The sequence below is a fragment of the Cavia porcellus genome, unplaced genomic scaffold (assembly GCF_034190915.1).
Source record: "Cavia porcellus strain 051 isolate PalLab524CR breed Dunkin Hartley unplaced genomic scaffold, mCavPor4.1 scaffold_7, whole genome shotgun sequence".
NCBI lineage: Eukaryota > Metazoa > Chordata > Mammalia > Rodentia > Caviidae > Cavia > Cavia porcellus.
Window position 1 is genome coordinate 52,785,871 of NW_026947490.1, and position 27,631 is coordinate 52,813,501.

Sequence of the window (27,631 nt, forward strand, 5' to 3'; positions counted from 1 at the left end):
ATAATTTCAGACCAAGATTGACAAATGGTGCCAAAAGAGTCAAAAGTGTGGCTGCACCTGGAGAACTGCAGTAGGGTCCGTGGACGGGGCTTTAGGCACAGACGCTGGAGTAGTGGGTACTGAATGGGCAGGACCACACCCCCAGCCTCATGGAGCTAATGTGCACAGCTCATTGTGAAGAACTAAACAACATTTGGAAACATCTTGTCACTGTGTCCAACCCGCAGCCCATGGGCTGCTTACCTCACCCCCTTTTTCTTAATGATACAACAACAACAAAAAAATCCTAAAACCAAAGGAAGTTTTGTTACTTATATGCAGGGAAGCTGTCATATATTTTACATGAGGCCCAAGACAATTGCTCCTCACTCTGGTGGACCAGGATGCCAGCAAGCAGGGCACTGCCAAGCCAAGAATAGGGGTCAGCTACAGTTGTTATCACCGTACCCAAGCACCACTCACCTGCCTGGCTGCTCGGGATACTTCTGCTTGGTGTAGGCCTCCAGGGTGGCATAAACCTTCTCTCGCAGAGTCTCTACCTCCGAGGGGTTGGACAGACCCTTGGCATCTGAAAAACACATGGATTCTGCCTCTAGTTAACACCTCAGTGGGACACCCTACCCTGAAGCTCTTCCCATCGCCCTGGCGATGCCCCTGGAGTCAAGAGAGGCTGCCAGGTAGAAAGCATGCAAAACTGCTCTCTTATGTCTGCCTGCTGTCCTTCCTGTGCCTCGTCTTCCCAATAAACTCCTGATGCAAAGGTTGCAATCTTGTTACTAGGCAAATGCTTTCCCCACTGTTTCCAAGGAGTAGACCTTTACCTTCTCCAGGCCATTCTAGAAATATCTTCACACATTTATGGAACACCTCTTATGTGCTAAGCATGGACTGAGCGTTGAGCTGTGCACAAAAACCAAACTGAGGTGTCCTGCATCAAGGAGCGAATTCCCTAACTCAGGAGCTAAAGCATCTGTGAGAATGGGTACATATTTTTGCAGACCCACAGCAGCATTTTATGAAGCTGATCACTTCCTCCTCCTTGAAAATGAGAACTCTGTTCTTCCAATTGTTCAATAAAACAAAATCCCCCAAAACCCCAAGTTATAGTTTATATTTTTGCATTCATATCCTATATCTAACCCATATGGGTTACCCATGGCTTTACCCATATCCCAGAATCGAATGTTTTTACCACCTCTTCCTTTGCCATCATTTTTCTCCTCCCCAGGGGCCTAAAGCATATCCACGGCCACCACTCAAGACTTGTTCCAGGACAGCTCTGGATAGAGGCCATGAGTAATCAAATCTGCTCTCTTGCTGTGTCTCAGCTGAGCTTCTAGCTCCAAAACACATCAAAAACCATGAGAGCCCTGGATGCCAACCTTAGAGGAGGGCTCGGCCCCACACATCACCTGGGTTAAACAGCACAATGGCACGCAGGCATCCCAGCTCTGATTTGTCCATCTGCATGTCTTTCATTTTGGAAACCAGCTCAGTCAGAACTCTGTAGGAAACAAGAGTAGGCGATGAAAAACTCACATGTGCCAGACCAAAAACCAACAAAGTGAATCCTACTAATATTTGTTATGGATCTGCCCATTTTCCAGATGATGCTCCAAGAGTTAGGGTCATAGAGATGAGGTAGATGCCATCCCGGCTCTCAAAGAGATTATGAAAAACAGACACAGAAGCAACACTAAGCAATGCAAAGCCTGGTTAAAGAGCTTCCATGGGCAGAGCTTAAGGGAGGACCAGGGAGGAAGCAGTGAACTCAGAGCTGCAGACTGGAAAGGTACCTTGGGGGACTTGGAATTAGAAACACAACAAGCACAGCAAGGTGAGGGTGCTGTCCAGAAGAACACTGGCCCCTAGGATAAGCAACTCAGGGACAAGACGGAACTCCCTAGCCCTGGGATGGGGCTGAGTCATTCCAGAAACCAAGCTGACTGCTACACAGAACATGTGGAGAAGGGTGGGATGGAGAAAAGGCTGTGGCATTGAATGGAGAGACCATTTTCAGCTTTGCCCCCCTCCTTTACTCAGCTGGATTCGATCAGCTCCATTGTGACATAATCTCGACCTTTCTTTTGATCTGTCTCTTGCCCTGAGTTCATATTTTCATGTGTTTAATGGTCTCTATGTGGTCATGAGCACATGTTTGGGCTGCCTGCCTTACATCTTGGCACTACCTATAAGGTACGTGCACACATGAAAATGTATATATACACATCTATGTTTACATCCACAGGTGTACACACAAACACACATACGCACACACCCCAGAAGCACCTGTCAAAGATGGAGCCCACGCCGGCACTGTGGGCACTGCTCCGGTGTACATGCAGACCTGTGGCCAGAAGGATGCCATCCTGCACGGAAACGGAGCGGTGGGAGAAGGAGGCGATCAGCAGTTCATTCCACCCTGCAAGGACAAGGAGGAGGCACTGAGGGGAAACTGGCCACATTCTTGCTTCACTGAGGAGCACCCAATGCACGCATGCATTATTATCCTGCAGACTAGAAGTAGAACTGGAACTCTAGGGAGGTGAAACCCCCCAGACAGCTAGAAGACAGGGCTCTTTTTTCTTTTTTAGCCACTCGACAAATATGAATTGAAGCTTTACCAGATAATAGTCGCTGTGTGAGCTGCCATGGTGGATGAAGGGAACAGACCACGCAGCCTCTGTCCCAGGACCTGACAACCTCATTTATTTCTTCGGTGTTACCTAGTAATACCCAGCACAGTATGTGGCTTTCAGTAGACACCCAGGGACTATTCATTATCTAACAGGGATAAAGGAGTAGATTGGCTCCCAAAGCTCAAATGATCTTCATGAAATTTCCCTGATGGCCCTGTGACAAGAGGAGATGTGGAAGATGTCAACAGAGTGCCCAGGGCCTCAGAAATGGGAGGCAAGAGAAAACACAGCACATAGACTCTTAACCTGGGAAGAGGGCTTGAAACAGTCTGATGTTAGCTTTCTTATCTCACCTGTGAAATGGAAATATTTCCATTTGCCAACTTCATTACAGAAAGGAAATAATGCTTCCAATTATCCTTAATAAAACTGACTTGTGATTCCTTGGAAATCAAATACTAACTATAATATCCCCCACAATATTTGCATGGCAAAAGAGTCCCGCTCCTGCATTAGCAATATTTCATTTGGGAATGAAGGGTTTTCAGGAAGGCTGTCCAAACTTACAAGTCTACAAATAATATTAAAAATAAAAGCAACCTGCTGGTTGTAGTGGAACAGGTTTAATAATCTTAGTTACTTTGGAAGCTGAAGCAGGAGGATCAAAAGTTCCAGCCCAGCCTGGGCAATTATAATGAGACCTTGTCTCAAACAAAAATAATTTTAAGTAGAGATGGGTGGGGATATAGCTCAGTATCAAAGCCCTGGGTCCAATCCCCAAAAGCAAGAAACAAAACAAGAACTAGCACCTGAGTGTCTACATGCCACACAGCCTGCACCAGTTGCAACTCCATCCAGATACTTATTTTACGATCCCAAGAGTAGTTTCAAAAGAGCAGCTGTGGTGACAGACCCTAGGAAAACAGGGATCCCAATAAGCTTTACCTGCCCGGAGCAGAATGACCTGGTCCTCCAAGGTGAGATCTGAGAAGTGGGGAATGCGCTTGGCCCATTCAACGAGGGTAAAAAGCTGCTTGTCAGCAGCGTGGCATATGTTGGTAACAGGGTCATTGGTCTGAAAAAGGAACAGAGCCTGCTGAAGGACAGGTCCTGGCACTCTCTGAGTGCCATCTCCACAGCCACCGAAGAAATGAAATGCTGACGCAGGTGAAAGCCCACTTACCGAATTCTCCATGTTCACGTCCCCGTAGGATTCTGTCTTTGGTTCAACAGCAAGTTCAGCTTCTAGAATCCTCTCCACAGGCATGTCTTCATGGCCACTATTGGCACCTTTGGCCTCGCTCTCAGCTCGTTCCCGGCTCCTCTGCCTTTCTTCCTGCACAGCTAAAATGCAGCGGACAAGCAGAGGTTACCATCATGCCCAGGACTTGTGCAAGTAACTTAGTTACCTCCCCAAACCTCAGTTTCCTCGTGGGCAAAATGGGGATCATCATGGTACTGAACCAGGGAGTCTGTCATGTTGACCAAAGAAACAAGGACGGCAGAATTATTTGCTTTGCCTGCCCACCAATAGTGTTCTTCGGTCCCTGATTCTTCCCAAAGCACTATGGAGACCATATTTGCATTTTAAACCTTCCTCCACCACTCTAGCTGTCTTTCAGGGAGCCACCCTTGTTTGCTCTCCTTGGGTCTCCCGCCCCTTCCTCTACCTGCTGCCTTGCTAGAGTGTGAAGAAGCAATGGTTAAGTCGCAAGCGACCTGCTTTACAAACTCCCTGTCAGTTCCTGTGCATCACCCTTGGCATTCACGTCCCGTTAGCTCTGTCCTTGTGCAGCAGCCCGAACCGAGCATCACCTGATCCGACTTGTCAGGGAGGATCTTGAGGGAGCCACTGTTGGGATTTAGTAAGTGAAGGGGTGGAGGGATGTCACCTCCTCGATGACATCTCAGAATCAGTGGCTGATTGTAAGGATGGGGGAGGGCATACGGATAAAGGTGTAGGCTGGAAGTACCTCTGTGTTCCTCAAGCTTGGATTTTTATCAAGGTTCCCGCCAGCCCTCAGACCCCACTGGGTCTGCAAAATAGGGATGAAAGGCAGGATCCTGCACCCACACACACACTGTCCCAAACTTCATAGTCCTGTCCCCCTCAGCAAGACAATCATCTCTGTTGGCTTAGTTTCCATCTTCTAGATTAGATTGTGGCTTCCATGGTGTCATGGTTTATTTGGGTGGCCCCCAGGCCTCATGCATTTCCATTGAGCGTTTTGAAAGGTTTTTGCCCCAGAAGGGACTCTGTAGCCAGTGAAAGCTTGGAGGCAGAACCAAGGGGCTCTATCTTGAGGTCAGCTTTTCCCTGGCCCTAGGAATTTACCTGAGGCATGAAATGAATACCAATGGGCTACCTGTGCATCACTAATGCCCCTTAGGCACCACCCCAAACCTAAGCTACATGTATGACCCCACACCACGTGTCTGGTGGAGAGAATGCCAGACCCTGGAGAGAATGCCAGACCCTGGAAAGAATGCCAGACCCCGGAGGGTCAGGGGGTCTCTCCCCACATTCTTAAAATAAAGATCATTTGTATTTCATACTTATCTTTTCAACCGTGCCAGAATCCTATCAGATGATTCTCTTCCGCGCCAAAAAATTCTATCACATTTGTGATTGGTTTATTGTCTGGAGCTTGGATTGATGGTATCAATGCTACACCCACCTAGGGATGGAGCCAGCATACAATATAATGGCAGGAAGAAGGTGTGTCTCTCTCTCTTGCTGGTTTCCTCCTTACTGTTTGCAGCTGCCATGAACTGCGGCCCTGCCATGCCACCCTGCCTTGGAGCCAACTGAGTATGGGCTGAAACCTCCAAAAACTGTAAGAAATAAACCTTTCCTTTCCCAACTTTGGGCATCAGGTATTTTGTCTCATTGAGGAGTAAAAAGTAACTAAGACACATTGTATCCTCAGCAGCAATATGCAGAATTCAAGATGAGAAGACAGTTTTATATCCCAAGAATTGAGCAGATTCCATAGTGAACAGGTAACTAACCCCACCCTAAGGGACATCCCCTCCACTAGCAGCTTGTCACTGTGTGTAACTCTGCCTCCCTACCTGCACTCCACCTATAGGAGCGCCTCCCATTCCCTGAGGTGGTAACACGCCCAACAAGACCATGGAATGCGCTGAAACTGGCATGAATTGATGTCATTAATCCCTCAAGGCTGATCAGAGGGGGATGGGACTAAAAAACACTCCTTTAGACTCCAAACCTGGAGGAGACACGCGAAGCCTTCAGGCGACAGTGGTTTCTGTGATCTGGAGGAGTGGAAGGAGGAAAGGAGAAACACAGAAAGGAAAGAAAGAAAGCCGGGGCTAGAAAAAAAGAGGAAATTGAGAGAGAACAGAGAGGAAAAGAAGCAGAAGAGCAAAAAAACCACATACCTTGGAGTCCGAGAAATGTTTTTCAAAGTGTTGCTTTACCATTTGCTTGCTAAATGACTTTGGGTATATTGGTAAGCCTCAGTCTCCCTAACTATAGAGCAGAGATAATATATAATTTTTAAATTAATGAAACGGTTTTATGAGGACTAATGTGACAACTGCAAAAAGTTCAACAAAATATTTATTTCCCCTTACCTCTTTTTACTCCCTCCCACCCTGGGCTGGTGTCTCATTCTGTCTCCAGCCTCTTCCCTCTCCCTGTTTCTCTTTCTCTCTGTCTCCTTCCTCTCTTCTTTTCTGTTCACTGTGAGTCCTTATTCAGTAACAGCCTATAGGAACTGTAGTATGTTTTGTTCTCATGGTTGGATTCACTGACTAAAGTTGAAAATTTCTTGTATTCTTATTATTATCATTATTATTTATTTGTTGGTACCAAGGATTGTACTCACAACCTCATGCTTGCCAAGCAGGTGCTGTGCCACTGAGCTATATCCTCAGCCCCTTGTATTCATTTTTTTTAGAGAGGTAACTTATTAGATTTCTATTAGACTTGATTTTAAAAGATGGGAGAAACTAAATGAACTTCCTTTTTGGTCTTTGGTAGCTTCTCCCACAGATTGTGATACTTAAGGTAAATAACTTTGAAGATTCAAAGAAAATAACCTTGCCTTGAGGGAATTAGATTCTGTTTCTGATTTTAATTCAGTGACCATTTGCTACTCAGCCTTCCTCTTTGTTCTTACTGTCTTAATTTAATAGTCTCTCAGTTATTGGAGGCAGATATTCTAAGCTCTGATTACCACATACACCAGGGTACTTCCAGGATGCTGGGTAATCTAAAAATCCACAGCACCACACTCCTGCCTTGCAACAGGGTTTTATCCATGTATCTAGCATATTCTTTTTGTGCATTTGCAAATACTACAATAGCCAACACTTATGGAGCTCTTTGTGGTCAGAAATCTGCTCAATAGTTTGTATATCTTTTTTTTCCCTTAGTACCAGGGATCAAACTCGCAACCTCATATTTGCCAGTCAGGCACTTGTGCCTCTGAGCTATATCCCTATCCTCTACTTTGTATATCTTATTTTTCATTTAATTTTCACAATACTCCTCTGGGTACGAGGAGCCACAGAGAGGCTAGATAGCTGTCCAAGGTTGAAATCTAGAAAGTGGTAGAATTACCCAGATACTCCCAAGTCCAACTCTAACCCTCTGTCCTGCCTCCTGGGCACTGGGTTGGCTGTATTCATAAAGACCACCCACAGCACACAAGGAGACCAAGGCTGCCTACAAATGGCCTCAAAGACAGACCATTCTCAGAAATAGCCATAGAGAAGAGAGACTATATCATTTGTAGGAAAATAGATAGAACTGGAGATCAACATGTGAAGTGAAAAAAGTCAGACTCAAAAAGACAAATGTTGCATGTTCTCACCAATATGTCATGGAAGTAGGAAGGAGACTGTTATTATTAGACTAGGGAAAGAGGTATGCAAAGAGATGTGTATTCACAATATGTTACATGCATGTAAGAAAGGACCACACTGAAACCCAATACTTGTAAAAATTTATACGCACTATTTTAAAAAAATAGTCTATTCTTTACATGTATATGACCATAAGTCATGGGAATAGCTTCTTCAGAATTCCTGAGGTCATCTGGGAATCAGAGGGTCCTAGTCTTGTGCAAGCTCTGTCATCTTCTTGCTGCAAAAACTTGGCTAGATCCCCTACGACTCTGAACCTCTTTTTTTTTTTTTTTCCTTTTAGGAAATGATTATGCTACAGCAGGAAAGAGCAAATGCCATCCAGCTTTAACATTATATATCCTAAAAGGGCGTCAGGCAGGTCAATTCTGAGTCCACCCCAAGCCCACCTCTTTCCACCTGGGCAAATTCCATAGTCTCTCTCGGTTATAAAGTGCAGAATGCATCCAAACTGAGCCCCACATTCTGTAAATCAAGAACAGAAATGATGGGGTAAAGGGAAGTCTGTCCTGTAGCCTCTTCAAAGTGGCTACTCTGGAATGAGATGAGGAACTGAGTCAGTTCTCCACCTTCTCTCTGTCCAGGTCAGTGATACCGACCCCTCTAGAGTATTTTTCAAAAGTTTCTTCCCTTCTCCTATTTTTCATAGTCAGTTTTTACTTACCTCTGTTTTTCCACATTGCCTTAAAACATAGGAATAAAATTTAGAAACAATTCCCTATTAAAGTGTCAGAACAATAACAGGTTTTCATGTCCAGTCTCTTAACAATTCACATAGTCCTGTTTTACTTTTTAAAAGAAAAATCCACCCAGCAGCCACCAGAAGACACTGCCCCCCAGTGACCAGCTTGGGTTGGGAGGCAGAGACAGGCCCTACCCCTGTGCTCGCTCCAGCAGCCATTGGGCTACTTTTGCCCCAGGTAGCACACTCAGAAAAACAGCAGCTGGCCCTGCACCAGCATATGCAGTGGCCACCACTGGATACCTGTAGCCAGCACTGACAGGAGAACCAAAGAGTCACACTCCAGAGAAATTATAGCCAATGTGGGAAGTGCCTGGGACCCCACTTCCTGCTTTTTGGAAGAAGCCAAGAAAATGTCAAGACAAAGGAGCAAAAGGCGGTCCCTGGACTCCAACCCAAGCAGAGAAAGTCCAGGAAATGAAAAAATGGAAGAGATTGGGAGTCACACACCTGAAGTTTCTGCAGAGATGGAAACTGAAGTAAAAAAACAACTACATGAGGTTATAAAAGAAATTAGAACAGAGATACTATCTCAGGTAAAAGAAGAAATGAAAAACATAATAAAAGAATGGCTTAGAATCTCTAAAGAAGACATATATTTAAAAAAATACAGGAACATAGGAAAATGAGGGAAACCATGAATGAACAATATGAGAAATTTAGAATGCAGGAAACAGATTCAAAGACATATCCAGGAAATTAAAAACTCCATTGAAAGCTGGCAAAACTGCTTGAAAGAAACTGAAGATAGACTTTCAGACTTTGAAGACAGGTGTGAGGCTTGCGATCATGAAAAGAAAGACCTCTTAAAAATAATAAGGCACCAGAAAATAACAATTCAACAACTGCAAGACAATGCAAAGCAAAATAACTTAAGAATAATAAGTGTCAGTGAAAGAGCAGGGGTCAACACAAATGACATTAAAATCCTGTTTACAGAAGTAATAGCAGCAAACTTCCCAAACATGGGAAAAGGACATGATACACAGATAAGTGAGGCATATAAAACTCCAACCAGCCATAACAAAAATAAATCTACACCCAGACACATAATAATCAAATCCCAGAAATTCAACACAAGAACAGAATATTAAGAGCTATTAGAGAAAAGAAACAGATCACCTATAAAAGAAAATCCATCAGAATCATGACAGACTTCTCAATGTAAACCATCAAGTCAAGAATAGCTTGGAGTGAAATATTTCAAGTCCTGAAAGAAAACAACTTCTAAACCAGAATGATGTACCCTGCAAAACTATCTTTCAAAATTAATGGGGAAACAAGATACTTCCATGACAAAGAACAACTAAAGGGATTGATGACCACCGAACCAACTCTACAAAGAATACTGAAGGACATTCTAGAGAGAGATCCAAAACAAGACCACAGTTCCAGGAACAGCGACAGAGGATCACCGAGCAGGGCAGACAACTGAACGGAGAGGAAAAGTAGGCAGCCAATGGCAGGAAAATAGCACGGCAGAGAGGAGCCAGTGCACGTTGGCCATAAACGCTAATATAGATGGCCTCAACTCACCAATAAAAAGAAACACAGACAGTGGATCAGGAGACAGGATCCACCAATATGCTTTATTCAAGAAACACATTTAACTCCAAAGGAAATTCGTAGACTAAAAGTCAAAGGAGAGAAAACAATGCTCTATGTGACAGGGAATCAGAAAAGAAATAGAAACAGCTTGCCCATCAACGGCAAAATGGATAAGAAAGACATGGCATTTCCATACAAAGGAAAGCTATTCGGCTATAAAGAAAGATCTCCTCAAGGCTCTTCTAGGTAAATGGATACAACTTGAGATCGTGCTCGTGGGTGAAATGGGTCAGAGTCACATGGGTGAACATCGTGCTGTCTCCCCAGCATAAAAAACTATAGCATTAGTGGAATCCAAAATGCGCAACAGATGTTGTGAAAGTGAAAAGGGAGGAGGTGCCTAGAGGGGGAAAGCAGGGGCCACTGTTAATCTATATCCTGTTTTGAAACCCTGTATTGTTTTTCATTGTTCTGTTTAGCCTGGTTTTATTCTGTTTAGTTTTGTTTGATTTTATCATATTTGATGGCATGGACAGCTATTTCAAAAATAACAAAATGTATGATAGTAGCCATTATTGATTTCCAATCATCTTGTTTTGAATTCCTGTATTGCTTTACTTGTTTTCTTTTGATTGATTTTATTATATTTCATTTTGTTTGATTTTATCATGTCTGATAGTATAAGCAGCCACTGTGAAGATAACAAGACGCACTATGGTAACCACTGTTGTGTTCCTGTTGTCTTGCTTTGAAGTGCTGTGTTGCTTTCATTGCTTTGTTTTGATTGATTTTATTCTGTTCTTTTAATTTAATTTTATTTTTTGCTGTTATGCTTGATGATATGAGCAGTTATTTTGAAGATAACAAGAGGCATTATGGTAACCATTAGTGATTTCATTTTATCTTGTTTGAAGCCTTGTATCATGTTCATTGTTTTGGTTTGATTGACTATTCTATTTTGTTTTGTTTGATTTTATTATGTCTGATGGTATAAACAGTTATCTTGAAGATAAGAAGATACATTATGGTAGCAAGAAAGAAAGAAACAAAGAATCACACTTTTCAACATTTGATCTGGTGTCCACTCTGATCTTATTCGACCTGAGAGATACTCAGTTTGAGTTTTTGAGAGATGGATTAAATTAAATGTGAAGAAATAGAAATTATAATTTTTTGAGTGGAGCCATTCACTTTAATTTAATATCTTGTGCTTAATGAAAATTATTTTTCCAAGTCCATCGGAAATGTACCTCATCTGTTCTGGGAAGAAAGCTTTAACTCTTTCATCCGTTACATGCTTGTTGATGGGGGACATACTTTGTGGTTGTTAATCTCCTGTTTGGGCAGTCATGGTGGAGAAAGATACATGGAATATCATTCTGTCCAGTTGGAGAGAAGATGGTCTCCACCAGCAAGTATTTTATATCATACGTTTGATGTGTGATACCATTAGTCCTTCTGCTATAGCAAGAATAACATAAACACAGAGCAGGTACTTTAACATTCAATGAGTAAATGAAACAGGTTTGTTTAATGTTTTCATTTTTGCAGTACTGGAGATTAGCCTCAGGGTCTTCCTACTGAGATACATCCTGGGCTCTTCTTTATTTTTTTATTTTGAGAGAGGGTCTAATTAAGTGTTATCCAGACTGCTTTGAACTTGGAGTCTTCCTGCCTCAGCTTCCCAGTGTGCTGGGATTATAGGCATGTTCCACCATTCCAAGCTAAACATCAGTTTTAGGAGTTCCTGCCTTCCTGAAACTCATTCAACAATTCTTTATGTGGCTATAAAGTTCTAGTCACTGGTGGTATAACAGTGAAGGAAAAAAACTACACAGCAGACAGAATCCCCGCCTTCATGGAGACCGAGAGTAGACGAGATTCTCAGGTGTGTTAGGCACTGATAAATGCAGTGAAAAAGTCACAAGGAAGTGCTGGGATTCTAGGGATTGCACCCAGGCAAGGCTTGATGAGAAGGTAACTGTTCAGTAAAGATCTGATAGAAGAATTGAAGGGAGCCAGGCAGATGCCCAGGAAGAAAATGTCCTAGTATCCTGAACGGCAAGTGCAAGGCCTGAGGTGGGAGCTCCACCACCAAATCTGAGAAAAAATTCAGACCACAGATAGCCTCGAAATCATAACAAAGATTTTGCTTTGAAGCACTGGAGGATTTGAGTGGATGAAGGGCCTGACTTGCTCTATTTACTCCAGCTGATGGTCAACAAGAGACCGTAGAAAGATGCAGGTGAAAGCAGGAAGGCTTCCTAGGATGCTATCAGGAGTGCTACAAAAAAAAAAAAAAGTGGCTCAGATTAGGGAAGTGATGGCAAAGCAGTGAGGCCAGGAGAGATTCTGGATTGGTTTTGAGGGAGAGGCAAGATCCCTCACCCAGTGTGTGTGGTTCACAGAAGAGAAGGAAGTCAGGGCTTTTTGGTCTGAGCTTCTGGGAAAGCGGGGGCCATTTCCCCAACTGGGGAAGCCTGTGATGAGCCGGATGGCTGGCTCCCTCGGTCCTGGGGTTCTGTGCCCATTTCCTCTGTATCCTGGCAAGAAAAGGCCACTGCTGGGGAGTGGGAGACCTGGTGCCCTCTCATGGACACCGGGGACCTTGGAAATCACTGTGTCCCTCTGCACTGTGCCTCTTGTGTGCAGAACTCCCTCTTTAAACGCATTCCCTGAGCCCAAAATCCTTTTTCTACTTTGGTTCCTTCTGTCAGCTCCCCTCCCACTCCACTCAGAAAGAAGTCCTCCACCCCAGGAGCCTCTGGGACTCACCTCCTGTTCCTAATTTAAGAGCAGGGTGGGCTTCCCTCCTCTCCTCTACTGAGTCACCACTACACTGTGCATCTGCTCAGGTCCGATAGCTAGCAAAAGGCCCACTTCAATTTATTTGTGTTGCTTAACAAAATGACTTTTCAATCTTTTAAATGAACATAAAGCACTTTCAGATTTGCTTTCCTCTGACGCTACAATAACCCACTAACCCATAGTATAAATTAAGAGATGCAACCATTTAAGCGCACAAGCATAGGCTCTGAATGAGGAGGCGAGGGTTGTCAGACCCAGTAAAGCCAAGTGTCCCCAAAGACCGTGGGATAAACCACCATCCAAAGACTCACAGCAGCCCATGGCCGCAGCTCTCCTCCCAGTGAGCCCTGGACCAAGAAGGGAGAAGTCAGCTCCACTGGGAAGGGCAGTCTGCTGCTGCCTTGGACAAGCAGAGATCGAGAGCCAGGAAGCCTCTGTGTGTGCCCTGCTGCCTTGATATTGAAAGGAAAAGGGAGAAGCAAAGTGTGAGCCCACTCTGGGCTCCAGGAGGATGGCGAAGTGTGCAGGGGAAAGACCCCTGCTAGAGAAATCTCAGCACCCAAAGGCATCTCACCTCCATGGCCAGCTTCTCCCTCATGCACAGCCCAGCACACCGTACCCCCTCCTGTGCACCCGTCACCCATGGTGGCTCAGAAGCAAACACGCGTGGCAGGGGTCCCGGTGAGCTCACCTTCCCTCTTCATGCCCATGACCAGGCACTTCTGATAGCGGCAGTACTGGCAGCGGTTGCGCTGGCGCTTGTCAATGAGGCAGTCCTTGTTATCCCGACATGTGTAGATGAGATCTTTCCTTATGGTCCTCTTGAAGAACCCTTTGCAGCCTTCGCAGCTGTACACCCCATAGTGCTTTCCTGGTCACAAGAGAGGAATGGGCCACAGGTCTGTCCCTGGGTTGTTTTGGATGTTTCATCCCAAAGAACCTCTTGGCTCTCCCCCAAATAACAGGTACAACACCACCTGGGCTTGCTCTTCCTACAAGGGTACACAGGTTCCTCCTACAGGTGCTATCCCAGGAAGCAGCTAAGAGGAAACACACCTTCTCTTGCTCTCTCTCTACATCTGTAACTCCAGACAGCATTAGTAGCAAATTCCTGCCCTAAGAGTTTGCTTATTTTACCATGGTAACTCTTAGATTGGGTTAAGCAAACATCCTGCCTCAACCTAAGATTTTAGCATTCATGATAAATAAAAAAGATGTTTCCTTGTCATATTCAAGGGGTGATCAACATATACAGAGAATGTGTGCATTTTTAAAATTTATGACAGTAAAAGTCACATCATCATTAATGCCTCTGAAAATACCTCCTCTGTCTTCAGACAGCTTTAGCCTATCATTCTTGCCACCTCTGAAGCAGTTCTGGAAGTGCTCTTTCGTGACTATCGTTAGGTGTGACCAAAGCTCTGGTGAGTGCTGCTGTCGGGTGCCACCCAACAGAGAGAAGGCTTTGCAAAAACACACAGCATGTCTTCATCCACCTTATTCACCAGGTTGGTGCCATGTGGCTTCTGGCTCTTCCCCAAAGTCAAAATGATTGTGAAAGATAAATGCTTCAAATCCATTTAGGATGTTGAGGCAACCGTGACAGAGCGACTAAAGACATGAAAGAAGACTTTCAGAACTGCTTCAGAAAGTGGCAAGAGCGATGGGAGAAGTGTGTTTGAAGAGAAAGGTGATAGTCTGAGGAGGATCAAAGGCAATACGTCTTTCCCTGCAATACATTTTTAAAATTTAAACATTTACTATATTTTCAATCAAGTTTCACATTACCTAGCAGGCAAAGAAACTTGGTTTAATATTTCTCTAAAATGGAGGCTCAAAGGTCTGAGGGAACCCGCTTGAAATTATCGTCCTTTACCATAAACTATGAACAGGATTCTGAGTTTTGATTTTTAAGGCTTGCTGTCTATTGATGACTTACATCGGCACATATCTGTATAATGTAACACAGCATTCTATCCTGAAATGTGACATAAAAGTCTGGTAGGAGGTGGTTTAGCTTGATCTGGAACAACCACTTGCAGATTTCACTCCCTTTATTACCTGCAGTGATCCTACATAGCAATGACTCTGGCATCGGGAGAGCCGCCACTCCCGTCCACTCCCTGCCCTCATGAACCAACCTCGAAGCTCTTTCTTAGTAGAGACCTCAGCAACATACATCACACACCTGTCAATTGAAATTGTGGAACTTGAAAAATGTAAAGAACCAAGTCATTCAAAACACACCTAGATCTAATTCTTAAAAATAAAATGTGATAATATTTAGCCACAGACCTGACATGATTTTCTAGAGCTGTTTTATTGAGGTTGATACTCAAATGAAGTGGAGATGCCTGAGAACTAGTAAGTGTAGCTATCTGCATGCTGAGCTTTTTTGTTGGAAGATGAAATGGTAGCTACAGACCTCCTGCCTGAGGAAAACCCAGGCTGTGTTTGACTCATTGGCCATGTTAAGTTTACTAAATTCGCAGGAGTGATGAATAAAAAGTCTTATCTTGGGCTCAAAGAACTTAAAGCTCTGAAATACTTGCCTTTCAGGAACATGAGACCAATTTGTCAGCTGTACGACACAGTCATGCCATGGCTTTACAATAGGTGAAGGAACCACCCAGACTTTCAACTAAAGTCACCAAGCACAGAAAATGATTTATCAGGCTGTAACCAGCATTCTGCCATGGCAATGGCCAGGGGCCCATGGTTGGGAAATGACTTTTCACAGCAAGCAAATAGCCATACAGCTAAATGAGAGCTCCGGGCACTTAGACCTTCTAATGGAGTAGCATACGGTAGGCTTTGTTGATAACAAGACAATGAAGAAATATTCACCAGCAATCGTGAACAGCTAGAGAAAAGAACTGTCCTCATCTCATTCTTCAAATCACCAAATCAAAGATTTAAATGTTCAAGAAGGACAACAGGAAGAAACAGGAAGGATGGGCGGAAGGGGAAAGAAGTCAGGAAAGAAATAGTCGCCAAAAACAGAAAAAGATCAAAGTGGATAAATCAGTGAGAGCACACTTGAGCGCACCAATAAAAAATGTGTTAAAAATCTAAAAATTTGCTAAAATAGTAAAGAGTTTCTTTCTCTTGGAGACATTATGGGTCATTTTTTTTTTTTTTTTACTTTTTTACTTTTACATTTTTTTACTTTTCCTTTGTATTTTTCTTTTTTTTTCAAATTATGTATATTAGGATGTTGTTTTCGTAGTTACTTATTTGGGGTATTTTATAATTATAAAAAATAATTTTTAAAAAATAAGAAAAATCAAGTGCAACATATCTGATAATCACAACGGCTTCTCTATTCCAGATAACATAAAAGAGAACCACCAGAGAGAGGGGATTCTACACCATTTCCAATAAATTTAAACCTTGAAGATAAAAATCATATTTTAGATTTGGAAAGACTGCAGGCTATGAAGCCAAGTACAGAAGCTCACAGGCTGAGGCCCAGCTGGACCACCCTAGAGGACATTTTCCCTCCACTGGGCAGAAAGTGCTCAGAGGTGCATGCAGCAGACCCTTCTCTGGGACCCTGCCCCTCAGGGCCTGGCAAGGACCACCCGCGCCTGCTTGTACCTGAGGATCTGTCCCCACAGATGGCGCAGATGTGTTTAACCAGGGCTCCAGGGCTGGTGGACGGGTAGCTCATGTTGCCGATCCCAGGAAGCCCCGGTAAGGGCTTGATGTCCTCCGAACTGCCGATGCTGTTGACCACATTGAGCTGCAAGAGAAGAAACTGCCATAAAGCACCGCCCGAGTCAACCCAACCCCCAGGGCCCGCAGCACTTGGGAAAGATAAGCTCTACTTTCAAGAACTCCAAGAATCTCCAAGTCCAGAGTGTCTGAAACTATCTGTGACGTGAATCTCGGGCGGGGAGAAAAAAGGCGTTTGAGGAATGAAAGCGTTTCTAGATTTCTAGAACCTAAGCCATATCACAACCCAGCTCCCTTTGTCTTTCTGCTTTTTGCTCATTCTACAGTGCGTGCTGAACCGCAAACCTAGGACAATGTGAGCTGTGCATTTTTAAATTTTTTATTAACTACCAACTGCCAGCTCAGCTGCAGAGATGGCCCTCAGGCAAGAGATTCTTCTGAGAGTGCTGAACAAAAAATGCAAATCCATTCATTAGTCAATCAATAGTCATTCCCCAGTATTCACCTTCCCAGGTGTTGTGCCAGGCTCTAGAACACAAAGGCAAATAAAAATGCACACCCAGAAGACACTCAGAGTAAAATGAAAGAGAAGGATCTGTGCAGTGGTCATCTCTATGAGCCCACAGGAAATGCTCCCCTGAATCCCCAAGTCATGCACTGGCACAAAAGTTGGGTAGAAGCCCCAAAGATTATATTACTTTCTATACTGGGGGTTGCACCCAGTGGTTTATGCATACTAGGCAAATGCTCTCCAGCTAAACTATATCCACAACCCTTCTTATGTTTTATTTTGATACAAGGTCTGTGTAACCCAGGTTGGCCTTGAACTTGTGATATTCTTGCCTCAGTTTACTGAATAGATGGGATGATAAGCATATGCTTCCACACCCCACTGTCAGACTGCTTTCAAACTTGGTTGTGAGTAACAGAACAGTATCTTCCGATGAAACTCTCAAGTCTGTAGAGCCAGAGACTGTGCAAGTTTAACCTTCCCAGACCCTGATGGAGGACTGGGCATGTGGTGGGGAGGAGGGGGATTTGATAGCTGAATATGTGAAGCTTGCTTTATCCCTGTCTGCATCCCTTGCTGCAGGTTAGCATTAACTCCCCGTCTGCATGACTCCCAGTGCCACTGGGGAGATGACCAAGGAGCTACTGCCCAGTGATTTGTATCTACCTGGGAAAATAAACTGTACAAGGCAGTCACCCAATCAGAAATACTTCTGAGTGCTCACAGGTCGTACAGAGCACCCTATTAAGTGCTCTGAAAGGAGACATAAACTCTTGGAGGCTAGCCCGAGCAACTTAGCACCTTAGCAAGACCTTGTCCCAAAAGGGAAAAAAGGACTGGGGATGTAGCTCACTGCAAAAGGATTCCATCTTCAATACTGGGTGTGGGAGGGGCCTAGGAAGATGTCTTTCATTCATTAAAAATGTACAATCTTACTGAGGAAGCAGCGCATGCACAAAAACTAAAAACATTTAAAAGCAAACTCAAATAAAGGTGATAAGTGTCTGCACGTGTTTAAGTGTCTAGGAGAAACACCTGGAAAATATCCAAGGATTGAAGGGAGGTCCACTGGCTTCCTCTGAAATTTGAATGTGTCTGCCTAACTGCATTGACTGTAATTCTCCAAGTGAACCAAAGAGTCTATTCAAGGACTTTAGGACAGCAGCAATGATCAATAAAACATAAACTACAATAGAACTTGCATTAGCTTCCTTTAAATTCACTGGCTTTTCAATTCACTGAGCAAATATTTATTGAGCATAGCAGGTGAACAGCTCAGGGTTAAACGCTTTGAGGGATACAAAAAAGTGAAGATACAGTCATCAGCACCCTGCTTTGAAACCAAAATCACCAAGACTTTTTAAAGCTTAGTTTGTACAATGGCTGAAAACACGTATAGTAGGAGAATTTCCTTCCCCTTCAAGGCAAGGCTAAAGCAAGACACTGGGACTTTTGCTGGTCTTTTTCTCTGGTCTAGTGCAGTGCATTGTTTCCCAATCCTGGTGCACATCTGGGAGCTTGGAGAACTGCTACCTGGGCCCACCCCTGGGGATACTGGCTCAGTGGACCCAAAGAAGTCTCTGGCACTGGCATTCTTTCCAGTTCTTCAAACCACTAGTGCCACGTCAATTCTGACAGCATAAACTTTGGGCAATAGACTTTCCCAAATGCCTCAAATAAGTAGAAACTAGCACTCAGATCCACCTCATAAAATGGAAATAGTGAGATCAGAGGAACCTCTATCTGACTGTGGCTCTGTCCCCCCAATTCTTAGATGGGCAATAAAAGTTATGGGACTAAAGAGAAGACCACCACTGCCTCAAGAGGATTTTGCAGTTGGGCATGATGGCACATGCTTGCAACCCCCGCACTTGAGAGGCTGAGGCTGGAGGCTCAGGAGTTCAAGAGTAGCCTGGGAAACTTAGCAAAATAATTTTGCCGCCTGTCCCAAAATGATTTTTTTTTAAAAAGGACTTTGCCCATATTTCCTCTCACGTGCTCATCTCTGGTATAACCAGTTCCACTACTCCTGGCCTATAGCAATCACATAGTGATTGTCACATTGTTAGCATCTACAGAAAGCTTGCTCAGTGTTAATTATTTTTTTACTCATGACAATTCCAAGATGTTTTTCTAGTTTTTACATAAGGAACATTGAGCCTTAAATTGGTTTAAACATTTATTCGTTCAGGATGCCACAAAGATACAGAAAGGAAGGTGATACGGGTACTGCCCCAAGGAACTAGCCACCAGATTAAAATCAGCAGGGATACTTTAGGAAGGACAAAGCACATTCTGCTGAGGTCAGAGAGGGCTTCCTAAAGGAAATGGCACTTGATCTGGGCCAAATAACTTTTAAAAATGAGTGAGTTTTAGATGGGTCGTGGTGGGAAATAAACTTTGAGAGCAAAGGCCTACAAGGAAGCCAAGGTATTTGCAGAATAAATGTGCCCAGTAGACAGACGGTAAAGCTGAGAGGTGGGCTATGGCAGAGCTCAGAAGCTCAGTGGGCTGGCTGGGAGCCATAGCTGTTTTGAGGAACAAGGCCCCTGAAACTGCTTGGTGAGATGGGGAGAGATGGGAGGAGACACCCACGGCTATTGCGTCTGCCTGGGTATTAGCTTGGGTGCTGTACCTTGCCAAGTGTAAGCTGGAGCTGGAATCCCAGGGTCCTGGGTCCTGGTCATCATTTCTCCTTCCCTACATTCTCTCTCCTCACTGGCAGGAGATCTTCAGTCCTTCTCTATCCTGACAACTTCCTGTCATCTCCCTGTCCAGGACTCCCTGCAGGAGGAGCAGGGCTGCTGTTGGGAATTCCTCCCCAGGCTGAGGTCAATCCCTCTCCAACACACCTCTTCTCAGGAGTCCAGACAGCAGTGTTAGGACAAGCGGATTGATATGCTTTCCTCTCCCCATCTCTCTGGCCGGCTTGGGGTTTGTGTAGGCTCAGAGCACTAGCAGAGGAGATCAAAGGCAGCCATTAACCGCCCGGCCCTGCAGGCCCCCAACCGTGACTGTCTTGTTCCATTAGGAGCAGCTCTGCTGAAATAAGCACTTTAGAGCTGGGACTCACCAGGTGGTCTGACCTCCACCAGGCTGGCTGCTCCCCAGACGGGCATAGAAGCAACTAGGCTGCTGGATCCTCCTAGCACAGGCTCAGCTGGGGACCAAGTGCTTTCTGGATGCCTCTGGAGCCACTGCGGAGCACCAAGGCCCACATTTCTGAGCTGTCTTCAGCCCAGATGATTTTGTCCAGAGCCGGGCGGTGGGTGTTCCTGTTCCAGTACGGAATCAGATAGTAGCTTCTTTAATCTAGTTAGGGTCTGTGTCATAAGGAGTCATAGGCCTGGACCTCCAAGCCAGGTTCTGACTGGAACTGCCCCTTTCTGGCTCTGTGACCTTGACCATGACCTTTCACTTAACAGGGACTAAGATTTCTCATTTCTCATCTGTAGGCTAAATCAATGATTCACAAACCTAAAGTATGACTGTGTGTGTGTGTGTGTGTGTGTGTGTGTGTGTGTGTGTGTCCTGAAAATGAAGAGGCCGAAATTTAGTTTAACCAAACCTGCCTATATTTGATGGGGCTTGCAGATATGCTTCCTTTTGAAGAAATCACTTTATAATTTTGCTTCTCTTTTTCTTTTTAAATCATCATGTTAGATGATTTCAAGGTCTATTCCAGCTCTAATAGTTAAAATTTTTACTATCTAAATATCAGCTATACAAATGCAAGCAGATTTGAGAGGATACCAATTCAGTTATCTATAAATACCTAAGCAGCAATCAGCAGGGACAGAGCCCAAGTCTGGCAGCAGGGGACAGAGGGAAGAGAGGTGGGGAGGCTCCAGAGACTCACAGGGCCTATCCAGAGATATGCAGACGGATGTTCAGCCTTATTCATGTGTGCAGGCCCACACTCTGAAAACTGTAGCCCAAGTCACTTAATCTAAAAGGGCATTAAACTCTTCCTACTTATATATTTGTTGTCTTTGGAAATTTCTCTTTCCCAGGGTAGGAACCAAAGCATATATTTTGTGTATCTCCAGGTGCCTAGTACTGGGCCTGGTTCAATGATATTGAAATGAACTTCTCTGGATCCTTTTGGTAACATAGCATATGTAAATCAATGATTACCTAGGTATAAAAAAATAATAATAATAATCATACCTCCTGAGTGCTACAGAGACTTATACACCTGGAAAAGTACCTTTTCAAATCCACATCTCTTTTGACATCCATAAGAGTTCCCTAGGGCAATCAGGGCAAGTATTTGTAACCCCACAACAGAAAAAAGGAAAGTCAAACAGAAACAAGCTCAAGTTGTTTGCAAAAGGTCACACGCTCTCTGCCTCCTCTGCGACAATTCAGTCCTCCTTACTCCTCAACACTGAAAGCCCAGCAAGGGCAGAAGAAGTTCACGCAGCCGAAGGCCACGAACACTAGAGCACAGCGTAAGAGGGTCTGCCTGCTGCCCCACGCCCGGCGTGCCCTCCTCTGCACAGCCCAAAGCGTACTTACCAGGTCACAGGAGAAGCATGTTTCTGTCACTAGTCCTGGACAAGGAAGGCAGGATGCACAGAAGTGATCTCTCCAGAGTCCTCAGAGCCCAAATCACCCTGGCTAGCACAGGCCTTTGTCCTGGGTCGTCCAGTTAATTGGGCAAAGTTCTGCTGCTGTGCAGTTCTGGAGCCCAAGCCCAGAACACTGTTCAGTGTCTGAGACTGTCGAGCTTCGCCAGCACTTGGCAAGCTTAATATAGCTCCCAAAAGCTGAACTTGGCTTCAGCCTCTGCACACAGCCCAGTTGGCCAGGACCAAAGCTTTCAGCTGACCTTTCAACCCCGATCCCTCTGTACAGACATATGGTCCAGGAATAGCGGCCCTGCCACTCACACGGCTATGAAGATGAATTTACTGGCCAGGTTTGGCTCATTCGGACTCAGGCATGGTTGCTAAAAGCAGCCTCGGGTGATGGCAGCTCGCTCACTTCCTACCCCCCAGCCCGGCCAGTTTCTCTCCCCTCACCTTGTTTTGTTTCTTCATAGACAGACCCACTGCTTTTGAAACATCTTGTTTATTCTTTAGGTTTTTGTCTGTTTCAGCGGCTACAGACCTATTCATAATAGGTGCACATGGTTATTTACATGCATACCAGACCCTTTTGTAAAACCACACTTTCCAAAAGTACCATAGTGTATCTTTCTGTTTCTAACTGCTGGCTTTGACTCTGCTCCCTGGAATCTGTTCACAGGAGAGAGACAGTAAGTGAACTTCCCACACTCTGAAGGGTAGAATATCCCCAGCTCTGTGGTCAGGGCATCTCAGCACTTCCCAGTCTCCAGGTCCCCACATGGTCTTACTCTCCCAAGGGGTACAGCAAATAAGATCGGCAGTTCAGAGGTCCTGCTCTGCTCCTCTTGGCTCTCTTCCTACAGCTATAACAACACATACAACACTGTGCCATTTATCTGGCATGAGGTGGCACCTTCCGCACAAGATCCCTTGGGGAAGGGATTGTAAGGAATTATCACCATGATTTTGGAGGCTGACAAGTCTCAAGATCTGCAGAGTGAGTTGGGAAACTGGAGCCTCAGGACTTCCGGTGCTGTAGTCCGAAGGCCAGCAGACTCAAGACCTAGGAAGAGTCTTTATTTCAGTTCAAGTCCAAAGGCTTGGGGAAAATGACTTCCCAGGTTGTAGGCCCTGAGGCAGGACATTTCTCTGTTGCCTGGTGGAAGATCAATCTCTGGGTTCCATTCTGACCTTCAGTGGATGGGCTGCTGCCCACCCACATCCAGGCAGGCAAGCTGCATTACTCAGTCTGCTCACTTTGATGTTCATCTCATCTCCAAACACCCTCGCAACAACAGCCAGAATGATGTTTAACCAAATACCTGGGCACCCTGAGGCCCAGACAAGTCAGCCATCACAAATGCCTACCTATTCTGCCCTGGGGTGAGATGGGAGTGGGGCGGCAGGACCTTGGCTGATCTACAGGGGGGAGGAAGGTGCAGAAGGAGGGACTGCCACTCCTAATTCTTCACTATTCCTCATACCTCCTGTCCTACATGTCATCTCTGTAATCTCTCCCACTAGAATAGAGGTGGCCTACTTCCCGGCACTATCCATGCTGGAACAGTCTTCTTAGACAATGATGTAGGCAGAGGCTTCATTATGTTTCTAGACTTGGTTTGGTCTTTTGCACTCCACTGAGACACCATAATAAAAACTTTTCCCAGTAGCTGCTGCTTTCGTGTGGATGTGGGGAGCAGACTTGTGCTAGCCCATCACGGTGCCAACCCCATCACCAGAAGCACAGCTAACCCAGCCCATTATAGGCTTGTGAATGAGAAGATAAAGGTTTGCTTTTGTGAGCTTTGATGATTTGGGGGTCATTTTTTAGCATATAAAATTCAAACTTTACTTTCAAATGATATAGTTTTAATTGGTATACATTTGCAATGTATACAATTACAATCATCTTGGGGAATTAGCATATACATAAAACACATCTTTTGATTGTTTGAGGGGCCATTCAATGTATTATCAGTGCAACCTCTCCAAGAAGGCAAGGATGGCGATCCCAGCGTGGCTTTGCTAGAAAGAGGGAGAGGGCAGCTGCCTGTCCTATTAGCTCCACAGAAGCATCATCCAATGTGCTATGCATGTATCACTTTCCCTCCATCACAGCAGAAGGCTTTGGGAACTAAGGTAAAGTTAACTTCCCAACTTCCTAGAGCCTCACAGACAATATGCATAACCTCGGTGACCTAGCTCTACATCCATCTGTGGGTCTTACCTGCCCATTTCCCCTCTCAGCTGAAAGCTGGGGGGAGCAACACTAAGTGCTGATTGTTTCTCTATTCCCTTTAACAAGAGCAGTAATGAGCATCACTCAATATTAATTAGCGATTTGAGAAGAAGATAGACGACACAATCACCCCTGAGAGATAGTGAAATCACAGCCAGCACTCAAGCGTTAAAACCACTAAGGCAGCCGCCTTTGGTCGCAGTCTCTTGGGGCTGCTCAGACTGAAGGCCCTGCAGAAGGCAGTCTGCAGCAACATCCAGTCCCTTGTACAACACACAGTAAGCGGCTGTGTGGCTGAGGAGAGGAGGAGCACCTACCTGAGAGCTAGGTGGAGCAACCAGATTCATTCCTGGAGGTGCTGCCAAAGCCCCCGAGGGTGGGCCCATGGCAGAAGTGATGACTCTATACGGAGAGCCCAGGGCGTTGAGGGGTGTTCCCACCGCACTCAGAGTCCGCGGGACGCTCACTGGGGTATTTGTGTAGCTGGAGTGACTGTCCATGGGCTTCCCAGTGGACAAAGCTGCTGATGGGCTCATGGATGTGGAGCCAGCGTGACCCGGGGAGCCTGTAAAGAGAAGAAGAGTGAGGAGACAGGAGGTCGGGAGATCAAGGTCCACCTGCCTTCCTTCCTCTTCTGTGCATCTGTGAAGCCCGGGTGCTCACACCCACAGGAAGCTGGAAGGATGAAGGCAAGCAGAGGGATGGGGCCTGCTCTGGAACAGGAACAAAATATTGATATCTTAGTTCTTTGGGACCCTGCCTGGAATCCACTCTAAAAGGAGGACCTACAGCATGTGTGACAAGTTTGCACTGCCCACAAGTCCCTGGGCTGGGGTTACAATGGCCTGAGCCAGCCAGGCAGGGAAGATGTGTTTCACCAAACCCACATGAAGGGGATGGAGTGAGCAGGTGCTGAGATGCTCCAGAATTTTCCACCTCAACTCAGATTGCTTTGAAAATTGGGGCAGAGCTAAAATACATCCTCTTATATGCAACTAACTTGTTAATATGCCAGGTGCTGGGGATTTGTCACTGAAGATGACACAGTCCCTACCATGGAGCTCCCATTCCAGGAGGACGATGGTGAAGGCAGAGGCCGCTGTCCCACACCTAGCTTCCCTTTCCTTTTGAAGCTTTTTGCCTATAAGGCTTTTGTCCTGCCCCTGTCTACAGCATAGGGTTAATGAGCACTAAAGGAAGAAGACATGGGATGGGTCGGCATGGCTCTATGCCACATAGGCTAGTGAAGCACAGGAAGCCAGTGCAGATGGGGTGCAGAAACCCTTCTGTCTGCCAGGGTAGACACTGTGGCTGCAAGAGCCTGTGAATGAGATTCTGAGGCACAACAGCAACCTTAGCCGGATGCTTGTCTGGGAACAATTTCTCAGCTCAGTTGGGCCCACATTCCCCTGCAGTTAAAAAGTAAGTTGAGATAAAGGAAACTTTGAAATCCCACAAGTAGAAGGTGGAGGACACAACAGCCCCTTGAATATACTCGTGGGGTCCATGACCACCCCCAAAGCCAGCTGCACCAAGTGAGGTCTTGGTCCCAGCAATGGAAGCAGAGAGCAAAGCAAAGCCCTTCCATATTTTCTAGAAACATCCCTTTTCCAAACAGTCTTGTATTTAGTGCTCAGAATGTGGTTTTCAAATTGTATCCTCTTACCAGTTAAAGAAAGACTGTCCTTTTACTCAATTTTGCCTTCTTGGTAGCACAAAGAAGATAATCTTATTCAGATTGAACTGGAAAGTTCTGGATTTTTCCAGAAGTTTATGCCATCTAAAAAGTTTTTTATCCCTGAGTTGCATTTGACACGCTGAAGCAGTTAGGCACCTTTGGCTAGATGAAGTAGACTTCAGGGGGTAAAGTTCATGCCAACGTAGGGCAAAGTGCATATCCCACCAGACCCTATGTGGGTTACCCTTCCAGGGTCCCTCTAACTCGGATCCCACACTGTTCCCACCAGGCTTTGTAGAAGTCACTTATGACTCTGTGGTCATCAGACTGCCTCCTTATCCACCTAGCCAATATGACCAGCATGGCCAGTAGAATAGCTATCTAAGGCAAGGATGAAGTACATGCCTTATCTCCTGAGCTCATGGCTCATTCTCTATGTCATTGTCTATGTTACCCATATGTTTGCCATGGAAGACATTGCTAATCAGATGAGATAAGGCACATTTAGGGTGATATGGCTATATATACAGACATTATATAGTCAATCTCAGCACTTTTAGTCATGAGACCCAGACACAGCTTGAGAACTCATGTATTGTGTAGTAGATTGGTAACTGGTGGTCAGCTTGAACACTAGCTGAACTGAACCAGCATGGTGCTGAGTATGGATGGCCCACCTGAGGAAAGTTACCAGCATAAAAAAGGAGACCTGGAGAGGAAGAATAGCATTGTGGATTCTCCTAAGTGTTGTTGTTTGGAGCTGTTGGTCCTCCTGGAGGAGCTTGTCATGCTGGTTTCCTTGATATGAAATTAGCTGTTATTATCAGAAGAGCTTGGGACCTTGTTGCTGAGAATGGCTGTGGTTCACTTTGGGAGAGCTTTGGTCTTTACTTTGAGCATCGCTTCCTGGCTCCAGAGGGAAAAACATGTGTTTAATCTCCAGAAGAAGTTTATCACACTGGTTTTCTGATATGTACTGGTTCTCATTGTCAGAGGAGCTGGGGACCTCACTGTCGCTAGGGATGGTTGTGATACTTTCCAGGGGAGCCCTGGTCCTTTTTGAGTGTTGCTTCCTGGCTCTAGTACAGAACTTTTGGCCTGCTGGCACAGATCGTTTACTCCACTGGCATAGACTTTCTAGCTCCCGCCACTGACCTTTGGGTCTTCCCAGTGCAGATCTGTGGGATAGATTCACGTAGGTCATCATGTAGGTTATTGCCATGGGATTCAGGGTCATGGGTGGCTTGTCCAGGTCTTTAGTGTTGGGGACAGATTCCCTGCTCTTTCTTTGTATTTGACTCTTTGAGTGACTATTATAAATAATATAAATTATGTGTTCTGTATGTAATTGTTCTTGTAATCCCTGACTACAATGTATTGGTTACTTTTTCTCATTGCTGAGACAAAATACACAACACCCAAAGTTAAGAAATAAAAGATTTATTTAGCTCACAGTTTATAAAGGTTTCCTGGAGATGCTGCTAGCTCCAAGGCAGGGTATCACAGCAGAGGAGCCATGGCAGTGGAAGACTGAGAAAAGCAACAAGAGCAAAGAGGGAGGAGTACAGAGGCAAGACTCTTTCTTTCCCTTACATTATGTATAGGCTACCCTCCCCGGAGCACTGAAACCCATAAAACCAGCATTGGACCATAAATCAATAACAAATTCTAGAATCCTGCCCTTATGACCACATGAGGCTTTCGGGGACATCCAGACACAAGCCATAACACCTCACAACCCTCAGCCCAGTCTCCACATATATGTATTTGGAATCTGCATGTGACAGGAAACTCCTTGGCCTCTCAGGTCTAAAAATCTTTCCTGGGGAACAGAATTGACACAAAAGCATGGGTGCCACCAGATAGGAGTGGCATACTGCAAGTGCTGGAGAGCTTTGAGGACCTGTATGTTCCACATGAGAGTCCAATTGCCTGCGCTGTTGGAGCAATAGCCTCTGTTGGCATAAATAGTGACAGAGCCACAAAGAAGAAAAATAAAGTTTTGAGCTTGGGGCTACAGAATAAAGAAATGTAGGGAAGGAAAGAGAAAGGAAGGGAAGGGAAGGGAAAACACGGGAAGAGAAGGGAAGGGAAAGAAAGGGTAGAAGGGTACATGCAATATGCTTTTTGTAAGAGAAGATTATAAACCTCAGGGTTTCTACTAGAGCAGAGTCTAGAAAATGCAACAGCACAGCTATATTATTCTCTTGATCACTAAGTCACAGCACCTGAGATCTGCAACTTAGAGAAGAGGTTTATTTGGACTTACATTTTAGAAATTTTAGTTCTTGCATGGTCAGCAGCATGGTGAAAGGGTT

The 27,631-nt window shown here is 45.0% G+C and overlaps 1 protein-coding gene across 2 annotated transcripts in view; it reads right to left on the reverse strand.

Moving 5' to 3' along the window:
- The window catches only part of Rxrg (retinoid X receptor gamma), a 47,345-nt gene that overhangs the window by 2,860 nt on the left and 16,854 nt on the right, over window positions 1–27,631 (reverse strand). For both annotated transcript variants that reach the window (XM_063253592.1, XM_003468662.5), the window contains exons 2-9: window positions 23,953–24,200; window positions 16,234–16,378; window positions 13,325–13,504; window positions 3,823–3,983; window positions 3,585–3,714; window positions 2,290–2,422; window positions 1,413–1,504; window positions 463–568 (exon numbers count right to left, since the gene is read on the reverse strand). In XM_063253592.1, coding sequence (XP_063109662.1) covers window positions 463–568; window positions 1,413–1,504; window positions 2,290–2,422; window positions 3,585–3,714; window positions 3,823–3,983; window positions 13,325–13,504; window positions 16,234–16,378; window positions 23,953–24,200 — 1,195 coding nt within the window. The remainder of the gene's footprint in view (window positions 1–462; window positions 569–1,412; window positions 1,505–2,289; window positions 2,423–3,584; window positions 3,715–3,822; window positions 3,984–13,324; window positions 13,505–16,233; window positions 16,379–23,952; window positions 24,201–27,631) is intronic.